General features: G+C 31.9%; 1 protein-coding gene across 2 annotated transcripts in view; it reads right to left on the bottom strand.

Annotated features, from left to right (window-relative positions):
- The window catches only part of sona (sol narae metalloprotease), a 115,354-nt gene that overhangs the window by 25,135 nt on the left and 76,008 nt on the right, over positions 1-14,211 (bottom strand). For both annotated transcript variants that reach the window (XM_089710778.1, XM_089710777.1), the window contains exon 3: positions 8,522-9,037. In XM_089710778.1, the coding sequence (XP_089566904.1) occupies positions 8,522-9,037 (516 nt within the window). The remainder of the gene's footprint in view (positions 1-8,521; positions 9,038-14,211) is intronic.

Raw genomic sequence — 14,211 nt, 5'->3', positions numbered from 1 at the left:
TGGCAGAGGAATAGAATAACGCTAAAGAATAGAGCGTTTAAGGTACGTTTTAACAAATTGCTTTCCTCTTAAATAGACAATGTGTATATATAGTAGTTGAGTCCTATAGTGGAAATTATACTAGATCACTCGAAGACCAATCAGAGCGATGAATCAGAGCAGATCTATTAGATTTTAGATGAAATTGCGTGAGTCGATGCTTGTAATATACATTGTATTTGTATATTTGTTATATTAAACTTTAGTTGCTTTAACAACTTGAAAGTTTTCATCCGACTTGAATATACAGTCTATATGTTGCTGTTTCTTTTAAATTTTCTCGATTCTTATCTAATTCGACCTCCTCACGTAATTCGGAAGTAAATTTTATCACCATTTACGCATTTTAACATTCAAAGTTGCCAATTAAAAAACGACACGCAAAGAATTTTAATTGAAAGGTTTTCAATGCTGTGACTTGATTTGAACAATCGTCGGAAGTGACCGTAAGTAAGGTTGTACAAATTTTAAGGGAATCGCAAATGCATTGGTATAACTATAAAATAAGCTTTTTAAAACACTTAACTTCAAACATAAAATATATAATTTGTTAGCAGTTAATAGCGTTATACTGATCAGTACAGATAAACCAAAACTTATGAAAGGAACATGTTTATAAAACAAGATTTATTTCACCCTTGTTCTGTCCATCCAATAAAAAGTAACCTATGACCATCTAAACAATACCTATACTAAAACTACTAAAAATAGAGATAAATACACTTAGATAGAGTCACTTTCATTTAATGCTAGAACATTCATTTCATTATTTTATGTACGATCATTTCCAGATTTAAATTAATTTTAACTTTATAATATAACTAGCGGTCCGCCCCGGCTTCGTCCGTGGTACCTACATGTTTAAACTATCCTATCTCTCAAGTTGGATCGAACTACACATGGTGTGTGAATTTTATTATAATCGGTTATGTGGTTTAGGAGTCCATTGAGGACAAAAATTGTGACACGAGATTTATATATATTAAGATAGTTAAAATATAAATCCATTATTCCCACATGAACGTACCTTTGAATTTGACCTCGTTAATATTATATTTTTGTATGCACTTTACGATGCATTCATCGAAGCCATGGTGCATTGACTGAATGCACATGAACAACACAATGCGGTTGAATTCCATATAGGAATTGAAATATAGGTCACATTTTTGGCGGCAATACCATGAATTTATTTGAAACCCTTAAAAATATAACTGTTGCCTGTTTGGCCACCTATTCACTTATTATTTCGACTTCATATGAAATAGTTGTCAATGTTCTATCCTTCATAACACTATGTACAATATACATACATAAACATTTACTTTTTACATTATCTAGCAAACTATTCAGTTTTTGAAATCACTTCGTATGTCTATATCATAACTAGGCTCTCTGGCTATAAATTTTCTTTCCAGCCCCCCTAGTCAAGTGGCTTTCTGTTAGCGTAGCGTTCAATAGAATAGACTACGAATGTATGAGATTGACGTAAGCTGTAGATAAACGGATCTACAGCTTACGTCAATCTCATAGATTCGTAGTCTATTCTATTGAACGCTACGCTAACAGAAAGCCACTTGACTAGGGGGGCAGTTGCTTTTTCATACACATTCCATACTTTAAAAGAATCTTTCTTCGCTACCTACTACGGTAATATACCATCTTACCGTGCATTTACATAAAACGAGCGAATGCTCATTCTTACTCCACTATATCAAATTATTTTAGCGTAAAAAAGCGTAGAGAATTCTTTCATGCGTTCGAAAAGATTCTATGCAATGTCCTAATACTGAACAACACTGAATACGAGATTTCGTTGACACTAAAAGATCACGAAAGAATGCTCTTGCTCTTGCTCTAGCTCTATGTTCAATGTAAATGTACCAGGGTCACAACGTCTCACATATTGTCCTTGATGATTACAAAACCTATATTCATTCCCAAGAATACTCTTGCTCTAGCTCTATGTTCGTTTGCAGCGTTACGGTTACAACGTCTCATATTATATTATCGTCCTTGATGCTTACAAAACCTACATTCATTCCCAGGTCTGATACTAAAATGAACAATTTGGGCTGCTGGGCGTAAACAGACCTTTCTTATTCATACCGTGGGAATGACAAGATCGTGAGCAAAATGCACCCATTATCGTGATTAAAACCATGTACTCGAGTTTCTGTTATATTTGTAGACAGGTACTGCCGTCTAGGGTAGTATAATTTCATTTTTTAAGTCGGATAACTAGCTATTTTTATCAAGGAGATATTTCTGTGTACTAATGATATTATTAAATAGGTGCTTCAAAAAAAATTGTAATTCTGGCTCCTGAAACTTGATCTACTTTAAAAAAATTATGAAGTTGAACGGATTTTAAAGTATCCAAATGGGGCTTTACATCAAGTGTTTAGTTAGTCTCTTTGAGGAAACTTTAAACATATAAAAACAGAAATATTCTTCTGTTATTTCACCAATTTAATGTGCTGTGATTTAAGGTTCATATTTTCAATTGCAGATACTATAATAAAACAATGAAAAATAATTTAACACTGGAAATTTATAAAATATTTCGGCACAGACAATACAATATTAGGTATAGGTACATTTAGGCAAGAACCCAGCATATCTAGTGACAAGATCCTTTATAGTCTCCGCATTCCAACCTCCAAACATAGCCAACAAATGCTATTTTGGGTGACTGTAGAGTGTAGGTACTTAGGATTTCAATTAGCTACATTCCAAACATAACCCATACAAAAAAACATTCCGAACCTATAAGCTTGAATTTAAATCATCCTTAAGCAATTTTTTGCGATAAATACTCTAAATATAATCTTCTCAACATACAAATATTACATTTAAACCCTCAACAGTGTCATCTAGAGATGATCGTTCGTCACGATTTCCACTTTTTATGATAATTACTACGTACTTAACCGTTTTTTCCTCTTATTTGTGACACAAAGAACAACATTTATATCGTGAATTGCAATTTGAACCTTCATTATTCACATACTTAGTGTCGTAATCTTAATACATTGAACAGAAATGAAGATTTTTGCGATAAATACTCTAAATATAAAAAGATATTATTATATTTAGAGTATTAAGAATAAATTCATTCTTTAGGAAAAGTAATTGACGAGTAAAAATAAGAGCAATATTAAACAAATTAAAACTAACAAGAGTCAACATTTTTTTATCCCTCGATACTAATTCTATAAATATTGTGTTTCTATCGAACAGTTTAATCTATTTAAGCAGTACTCAATCTTCTTAAATTATAATCCCATATTGATGAATAACAACAATGTAGGTAATCTCATAAAAAAATGTATTCTGTTTGTTTACTAAGATACGGTTGAGAAAAAATATATAATATACTTCCTCTGTATAAGTAAATAGACCTAAAACTTGTGTAATTATAAAGAAAAAGAGCAATATGTCTTAGGGCTAATTTTTTAATCCTTAGTTAAAATTTATTCGTCGAATAACGTATTACACTACCATTTTAAAATGTATTCTAATTGCCCATATTTGACAGTTTACAGGTGGCATTTTAATATTATCGTGTAATACTTTATTGGACGGGTAAGTTTTATCCAAGCATTGAAAAATCGGCCCTTATACGAACTACGTCTCTACCACAGATTACTACGTCTCTACATAACATGTACTACCTATGTGAATAAATAAAACTTTTTTGCACATGATAAACATTTTTTTAGCCTTTGATTAATCGATATCGTTTTTGTTTATTTATTATAATATCATGCATTAAAATATGCAATATCGTAACTCCAATTATTATTATGAAAAACTATGAACTTTTTCAGAATAGGTTAGTTACAGATCAATTTCATGAATCGATTCCTGTTATGTAATAAAAAATTACTCTTGACACTACTAAATGTGTCTTTTAGAGAATCGCCTCTACCGGGGAACAAATTCAAGAAATATACAACAGTTAGGGCTATTGCGCACTAGCGATTTAAGTTGGCCGATAGTTTGATCGAATAGGGATCGGGCATTCGGATTCGATAGTTCAGATGTTCAACTTTTAATCTGCAAATGCACACTGCCATATAACTCTATACTAATCCTCTGGCCGATCAAACTTTCGGGCAACTTACAATCGTTAGTGCGCATGGGCTCTTAGTGTAACTGATCCATGCAGTTATATGGTAATATTATTTAATAAAATACATATTCACACTATGATGTCATTCATTCACATGTCAACGTGTAGGAAAATTATTTTGCTTATAATAACGTTGTGTTTACTTCATCGTTAGTAATTAACATTGATTATGGCGATCCTTCGCTTCCTGACTATAAAATTATTTTGCAAATCATTAGTCACATGCATGTGCATATATTAATAATAATTAAAAACTTGTTTCGTTAGAATGGGACAAAACGTACTCTATGGTTTAAAAAGAGTACATGAAATGAATATCCTTTATTGCATTACAAATTAAAACATATAAGCAAACAATACATTTTAAATAAGCAAAGGGCAGCCTTATCGCTAGGTAGCGACCTCACATTAGCGCATACATAGGTATTCAAATAGGTATTGTATTAAAAATGCGTATTTTAAGAATTAAGAATATGATTGACAGGTGTCACAAATAATATTTGACACAATAGTGTTGCGATCATCACGTTCTATTAATCTTCTTCTTATATATAAAAATGAGTCACAAAATGTGTTGGTAAGCGCATAACTCGAGAACGACTGAACCGATTTCGATAATTCTTTTTTTATTATATTCCTTGAAGTACGAGGATGGTTCTTATGTAGAGAAAACGTAAATATTATCTACCACGGGCGAAGCCGGGGCGGACCGCTAGTCTATAATATAAAAATGAATCCCAAAATGTGTTGGTAAGCGCATAGCTTGAGAACGGCTGAACCGATTTCGATAATTCTTTTTTTATTATATTCCTTGAAGTACGAGGATGGTTCTTATGTAGAGAAAACGTAAATATGTACCACGGGCGAAGCCGGGGCGGACCGCTAGTAGTAAATACTGATAAGCATCATCTTATGGCCAACTTCTGACCCATTAATTTCAAAATCAATGTTTCACTGTATCGCGATGAAACATACATTTGACCAATTTGTATAATGATACGAATATAACGTAATACAATACTAGCTTTCCACCCGCGGCTTCGCCCGCACTCTTTATAACTTGACATACTATAATATAGTAAAACCTTCCTCCCGAACCACATTATCTACGAAAAAACCGCATAAAAATCTTTGCGTAGTTTTAAAGAATTAAGCATACACCATAAAGAGACAGACAGCGAGAAGTGACTGTGTTTTATACTATGCAATGATTCGGTGGAAACACTCTAAAATAGGTACGTTCGATGAACTAACTGTATATTATGTACTAAACTAAAATACTATTACAGACAGTTCATCAATATAACTCAATCGATTCAAGGAACAACAGCATTGCGTAACACATTATAAAGTACAAATAGTTTCCTATTAGAAACAATAGATTCATTTCTTTACATTTGCATACAGGGAAATTGATATATTGATGCACGATCGATATGCAAGTTTGAACACGGTTGCTCTATATAACGATTATTACACGTATTGGTACATTTATTGACCTAATTAATGACCTTTTTTCATACATAAATCAAATTTATATTCTTGGCTATTTCATTTAACACTCTTTAAATGTTAAATAAGCACAATCTTGTACTTTAAAACTTATACGTACATATTAACCTCGTTTTGGACAATTTATTAGAGTCTTTCTTACAAGAATAGCTGATCAAATTTGAATAAAATTTGCTACACACACAGATGTGATGTTGCAAGATCAATTTTTCGTAGACTACGCCTTAACAATTCTACGAATTTTGTGCTAATTGTGACGAAATACTATACCAAAGAGAAGAATTGTAGGTACTACTGTAATATGAGAAATTATCGTCCTTCGCGAAGGAGCAGTCAATTAATATAATAACATATACATTATCAAAACCTATATTTAACATAAGACCAAATAGGTCAAGAAGCCGGTAAGCTATTTGATACCCAATTAATATTGTACAAGCCCAGCAAAATGAATCATGGTTACTAAATATTTCAAATGCCTCCGACCAGGGCGTGCTTGATGTCTTTACAAGGACGAAAGGTTTGTTCCATGTCAACTGTCCGTGTGATACAGACGGCATAAATTATACAGTAATTAGCATTGAAATTTATTACTAACGGAACCTAGTCTATCTTGGGAATTTCGTAGGTCTGATTTTATTGTTAGGCGTATTACATAAACGTTGCTGTGGCCCTAGTAGCGTTGTTGTCGACTTGTATCCGGGGATAGATAGGATCTGTGGATAGGATGGGAGAATTGGATACTTTTGAACGTAGGGACATCTTAATCCCATGGATATTTCTTTGAATACGCGGACAAAATCGTGTGCAGAAAGCTAGTAGTCAATAAACAAGGTATATTACAGATAGCATAGGTATGTTTATCAAATAATTTAAGAGATTATAAAAAATCTCAGTATATACGTTCTAAAAGTTAATTACACATCTACACATGTATTTTAAGATATATTTATTACTAGCTGCTCCACGCGGTTTCACCCCCGTGGCTCCACTCCTGTTGGCCGTAGCGTAATGATATATAGCCTATAGCCTTCCTCTATAAATGAGCTATCTTACACCGAAAGAATTTTTCAAATCGGACCAGTAGTTCCCGAGATTAGCGCGTTCAAACAAACAAACTCTGCAGCTTTATAATATTAGTATAGATTACTACACTTTCACAATACTTTGGATACAATACAATTAATTGCACTTGTTAAATATGCGTGAAATGTCACAGTGACAGGCCAGTGCATAATACTGATATGATATAAATATTGTAAACTAGCGGTCCGCCCCGGCTTCGCCCGTGGTACTTATTTACGTTTTCTCTACATAAGAACCATCCTCGTACTTCAAGGAATATAATAAAAAAAGAATTATCGAAATCGGTTCAACCGTTCTCGAGTTATGCGCTTACCAACACATTTTGCGATTCATTTTTATATATAAGATTAACAATTTTTATTGTGATGAAATAAATGTTATTGTAGCTGCCAATGCACCATAATATTATATAGCGTGAACAAATTTATTTTTCCGATACACATATTATAAAGCAAGACTACAATTGTAAGAATATCCCATGTATTTTTTGTGTCTGTAAGATACGGGATGTTAAAATTACACATACGATTAAAATTGTTTTTGACATTTAACAAACCCACGAAAAACTTAGTTTACCTGGTTGAAGAAAGTCCTTATCTTCGAGAATATAACACAATTTAATGCATAGCTCAGAAATTGAGCTCCTTTTTTCTGACCGATCGATTTGATGCAATTCAGTTTAAACCTTGCGAAAGCTTGAAACACTTTGAATTGATGTCATCCTACTACTTATTCTAACCTTTCGCCCACTTAATTAAATGTTGCAACAGTATAACCACTAATTATACACATTTATATGTGTATGTAGGTAAGTATTATAAAAATTACACAATATTAGTTTCACAGAATATCACTTAAGTTCGTTAGATAAGTCGTCGTGGGAATAATGAACGCTTTCACCGCACAGAGACGAGTACATTTTTTACATTCCTTCTAGAACAATTGCTTACAATGCACCACGTAATAACATAATATTAATGCAAGCAACCAACGCCCTAACACCTTTGACTTATGCATCATTATCGTGTCATGATTAATCGAATGTTTTCCATTCTGAATGTTAATGCCTCCCGATTGTATAACATCTCAATACTTTTTGTTACGTTTTGCATCTTTTGTATTTTCTAAGTTTCGCTTTTCTCCGTGTAATATATGGCTAAGCTTATAAGGAAAGTTATTCCATAGCAATTATTGTCTCATTAGCGTCTTCTCATTTGTGAAATTGGTAATTAACAGTGTCGCAAGCTCTTTATGTTTACGCCAGAGTTTATTAATGAGTTGTCGCAAATGGCCTGTTTTTTTACATTTCTTAACTATTACACTTAATTCTAATATTTCAAATTATAGATTAACTTTTTCGCAATTCTCATTGCTGTGTCCAATTCTTTGTTTCTAACAGATAAGATTTCAAAGCACAGTTTCGGTATCTACATTGCGCTTATACTAACCGTTCCTGCTCACTCTATGTAATATGCCTGTAACTTATCTATTCATTTGTATCTTACATCTGCCTTATTTAAAACCTTCATAGCCTGCCTTTATATAAACCTACTTTGCTTACGTTTAATTTATAATCTCTCCTTATTTAACAGATTAACATTGTGATATAAACCATTCCTACTTACGTCATGAAATTATCCTGTAATTCATTTATTTATTTGTATCTTACATTACTTACATTAATACTTTAATTTAAGATAATGTCTGGCCTTTCTTTTATAACATAACAATTATTTCAAAGCTTACCGTAATCATTTCTTCGTAATCAACGCCGTGCGGTTGCGACTCGTTCGTCAGCGCCTTCCACATCCTGAGTCCGTCCTTCTTAACCAACCCCTCTTGTTTCTTCAACACCAACTTCAACTGTTTCCCGAACGCCTCTAATTCAATTCTATGTACATCACCACTGGTCTCACTATCACTATCACTAATTTCACTAGAATTCGTTACTCCGAACTGCACGCTCACTGTATTATTTAAATCACCTATTATATCGACGTCTTGGATTGATTCTTTAGCTTTGACGAACATTTCATCGTTGAGAAGGGATGGAAGGTTCGTTTCCGTTTTCCACGGTTTGGAAGATTTCTCGTGTGGAACTTTTCCGGAGTTTTGTGTGTGTGAATTGGAACGGTGTGTTGCTGGAATGTTCCGGCGAGCCATGTGGTGGGTGAGCTGAACTAGGTGGTATTCTGGTACGAGGCTGTGGTGGTCGACGTGGAAGACATTCCGAAGCTCATCGGGGGTCATGTGCTCGTGAATCTGCAACAATAGAGATAATAATGTTAGTTGTGTTATACAGAAGATTTTTTGTTGGATGCAATTTTACATTCACAAATAAACGTGAGGATAGTTATTTAGTTTTGTTGTATTTTTTGGTAATGTAATTTACTGCGCATGAGTTTTTCAATGGTTAAAATTTTCTATAAAATCTATATAAAAACATCAAACGTTAAATTATGAAACGAGTATTATTTCATAGTGACTTAAAAAAAATATTTGGAATCAAAATTAGTGCAATCCAAACATCTGAGTCACTTGCTCTCCATCAAAACCGGAATATAATTAAAATGATTAATAAATAAATAACATGAGACGAATTTTATCAAGCAAAAGCCAAACTAGTGGCCTTATACACGGCATATAACGGCGGAAGGTCGAAATTCTCAAAAGTGCAATAATTCTACTAATTAAACATCAATTTCATAGATTTCAAGATCAGATTTGTTATATGCATATCCTTAATACATTTCCTTTATGCATTTTATTGGTAGACAAATACTAAGATATATAGAAAATGAAAACAACATGACGCTTCATAATTAAAATGTAACATTGCTGTTTTTTTTGTAATAAATATTTTATAACGTATCTAAAATTGTAGAGTAAAGAAAAGCTTTGTTTTCAAAATTTATTCTCAATCTTTTTTTAATTTTTGAAACTTTTGTATTTAAATTCTGACTGAAAACTGACGATATGGGATAAGTATATATTAAGTAAATAGATAGGTATTTTAATACTTGATGATGAATATTTTTTTTCTAATGTGATTGCATAACTACCTATTTACAAGATGTGTTTGTATAGTGATCTAGTTTCTATAAAATTAAACGTAATTGGTGATAAATGATTTTCAATGTCTGATATTACTAATAATACAAACTCTGAATCATCCATTGACTTAACGACCTATACCAATTATCAATATGTGATTAAAATATTATATTAGATTTATGGTCTGTAAACAAATAAATTCTCTGGAAAGACAGATAGAATGTCTTCTAAATAATAAAATCCCCAAATGTGTAGCAAGCGCAAAACTCGACAGCAACTGAACCAATTTCAATAATTATTTTTTTATAATATTCCTTGAAGTACGAGGATGGTTCTTATGTAGAGAACATAAACATGTACCACAGGCGAAGCCGGGACGGACCGATAACTTACTAAAAAATTAATAGTCCTCCATCTATTTTCAGCTATAGTTATTGTAAAGATTTTTAGCAGATACTTGAAATAATCAAATTAAGAATAGGTTTTCACGGTTTGTATTTTCAGCAGTAAGTACTAAGCTGAAAATACATACCGTGGTCCATTGTAATAAGACGTGTCCTATCTAGTAATCTATATCTACGTACAGTCGAATATAAAAACTAGTACCATTATAACCTAGATACATGTACATCCGTATTGATAATTTTATTGAATGTCACTGAAACAAGTGAGCCTTGAAAGCGGTCAAACGTTACAGCTTTTAATATGAATTTTTATATAGGTAAATGGTTATTTGGCTGCCCTAGAGTTTAGCAATTGTAGAGATATTAATGGTTTCCGTTATATGTATTTTTAATATATAAAAAACTGCAGGTTTTAATAGTTGAGGATTTAAAAGCTCTTATGTTGTATACTTTTGTAAACGCATTGTTGTTTAGTCGTATACCTACTGCTAAAAGTAATGAGCTTAAAAACCTTAAGTTTTATTGTAACCTCTGAAATAGTTACGAAATATGTGTTCTACTACTTAGGACTATTTAATACTGAGAAGAAAATACAATGTACACAGCAACGAAAAGCGAAATATAGGTCAAATAATGAAACAAACAAACATCTCTACATCTTATATATAAAATTCTCGTGTCACAATGTTAGTCTGCATACTCCTCCGAAACGGGTGGACCGATTCTCATGAAATTTTCTGTGCATATCGGGTAAGTCTGAGAATCGGCCAACATCTATTTTTCATATGTGCCACGGGCGAAGCCGGGGCGGACCGCTAGTAAGTTATAAAAAACTAAAGATATAAAGAAATAGAGAAAAAAAAACAACGTTAAGCGACTTTCATTGCTGTCGCGTCGGTACCATGGCCACCGGTCACTCCTACTTGAACATGATAATGGTAAGTACAATAAGTGGTCAGCCTTTGAAATTCCATACTAATCGGAAGTGCTCACCTACATGCAAGATGAAATATTTCTAATATTAAATCTGTACATGCGATTATAGCCATTAATCTACAGTCATAATGGTTCTAATTGCTTGCTGTAATATCAGTTACGTTGCTATGTTAATGTTCACCTCGAGTTGCATAATTTTTATCACTGCTCTCGTATTGCGAAGTTTAAATTATTTGAATAGTTGTGCATTGGTTGTAAAAAATATTTTAAGTAGGTAGTTTTTGTCTGGTTTGTATTTTCATTTTAAAATATAATATTATGTGTTACTATTTGCGTAAAACAAAAGTTAGTATGTAAGTAATCTTTGATTTCAGTAACTAGATCTAAGATCGCGTTTTCTCCGTTAAATTTTTATTATACGAATTTTATGCATATTTTTGTGTTCTTATTTGTGTTTTTAGTTCGCTTCTATCCTTGAAAAGGATTTTTGCTGTATAGAATACTAGCTTTCCGCCCGCGGCTTCGCTCGCTTTGTCTAAAACATAATAAATTATATACTAAAACCTTCCTCTTGAATCACTCTATCTATTAAAAAAACTGCATCAAAATCCGTTGCGTAGTTTTAAAGATTTAAGCATACATACGGGGCATAGGGACAGAGAAAGCGACTTTGTTTTATACTATGTAGTGATAGATGATGCTGATAAGTGATAACAGATAACTCTCGCAGGAAACAACTTCGCAGTTTTGCAAATATTATAATCAATAAGCGAAATCATAATTTATTAAATAACTGCATATTGTTACATTTCTTTAAAACTAGTTCATATAAACCGACCAACATTAAAAGCCGCTTATGCAATGTTAAAAAGTACTAAACTATTATAGTGCCTTATAAATAATTCAAATCTTTTATCCAACGCCTGTTTTCTATTAATAGATGCAACATTAAAACTTAATGTAACCTTATAAATAAGAACAAAATTATTTAATATTGATCCTTGATCATTAGACCGCATTCCAACAATAATTATTACCAAATATGGCAAGCACACAGAGGCTATACTTTTAACATTTCATAATATGGGAAGATCACCTTGGTAATTAATAGTTTTAACAATAATAATTATTTATAAAATAGCCCATACTGCTCTACTATTGGACAAAGGCCTACAAAAAGGTGGAATTTACATTTTTTTTAACGCGATCAATCATTTGGCTTATGAACTCATTTTTGTAAAGGTTAAATACCTATCGTGTTTTTATTAATTTCATCAATTTTGACCGCGAAAATAAGAAAACTTCTTATCTTCTTATAATAATTTTATCCTTACTAAATAATATTATGTATAAGTAACTCTCATTGACTGTCTGTCTCTTCTTTACGCCTTAAACACTGAACAGCAACAATAACTACAACTGAATGTAACAATATTTTAATTTAAATCGAATAAAATTATTAACATGGCACCAGACTACAATGCACTATTGAATATCATTGTAGTCTGAATGTATGTTTTTTTCTGAATGCTTTTAATTTAAATGCATTTATTAGTACATATATGAAACAAATAATTGAAAGAGAGAGATAGAGGTGGATATACAATCGAAACTTTATGATCACCTACCCGAAGTAAATCGATCAGTGAAACAGATACAGTAGGCAGAATGCAAGTATAATATAATTAAGATACGTTAGTCCTAATGAAATATTCTAACAAACATTATGTACCTAGTTGGTAAGACTTTATTTAATATATAAATAAATACCTACATCAGCATTACCCCACTAGGAGACACGGGACAAACATCTAGATAAGTCTGTATTAAATTTTTGCATTACATTACCCTATATTATCTATGCCCTATGGTATATAACATAACAAGTTAGCTGCCTTACATTGAACTCCCAATAGGAAGAAATACTACATCTTACAAGAACTATAGGAAGTGGCAAGGAATTTGTTAATCTCCTCACGGAATCTTCCTCAGGGCATTTCGAAGTACACTAAGAACTATAGCACACTTTACGTAACTGTACTTTCCCACAATACGCCGAGAATCTAAATCATATCAACCGTAATTCTAGTTCGAATAGGAAACGTTAGGTAACCATCTAGGTAACCTATACGCACATGCAAATTTGTACTTTATATATTGGTGATAAGGTTTATTATCGCATGGGATAAATGATCTTGAGGCTTGGCACAAATGTGAACCGAAATTGTTTGTAAACATTATATAACGCCAATATCATTACAATTTTGTCTATAACCGCTTCCTTTGTCTTGTGTTCGGGGAATTTATAATTATTGTGTCTATATTATATGACTAGTTTAAGTCTACGGCATTACACGTATACGTAACAATTTTCTAGGTTTTGATCCCTATTGAATTTCCAAATTTTAAACAATTCTACTTAATAAAAAGAATGGTTTGAAAAATGGAAAATAAAATTGCTAAAAATGAGTTACCGACTTATTAAACCCAGTTACACAATTGTCTGTACAATGCATATAAATTTTATTTCAAACTACAATGTTATTTTATATCGATTTTAAATTCATTTTCAATATTCCAAATTAGTATGTACGGAATTCCCTTTTAAGAGATAACAATCAATATATTGCCCAAAGCACAAAAATAATGGAGTTATTTGTAGTGACCTTTTAATGAATAATCGAAGGCTTTAAACTTGAAGCTACAAAATAAATCTATGATCTTTATCATGTTTTATTTCAGCTTAGACAAATATCTAGCTTTTGCTTACATAGAAAGGCAATGTACTAAAATGTGACTTTATTAAAAAAAAATTACATTATTAGTTTGTGTTTTCCTTGGTTTTCCCTGTAATATTGCAAAATTATTAATTTTCTATATAGGATCGAATCTACGACGTCACATTATTAATAAAAATAAAATACATATAATAATGCTTGAATGCCAATTTTTCCATCATAGTTGTAAAATACAGGAAATATGAATGACGCAATTTACAACTATAAAATTACAACTAAAATAAATATTATGGTTGTGATAATT

This window comes from Colias philodice, chromosome 25 (genome assembly GCF_061535455.1).
Source record: "Colias philodice isolate Cphi_HAF_F1 chromosome 25, ilColPhil1 Martin Lab GWU primary, whole genome shotgun sequence".
Taxonomy (NCBI): domain Eukaryota; kingdom Metazoa; phylum Arthropoda; class Insecta; order Lepidoptera; family Pieridae; genus Colias; species Colias philodice.
This window is presented reverse-complemented; position numbering and strand designations above follow the sequence as displayed.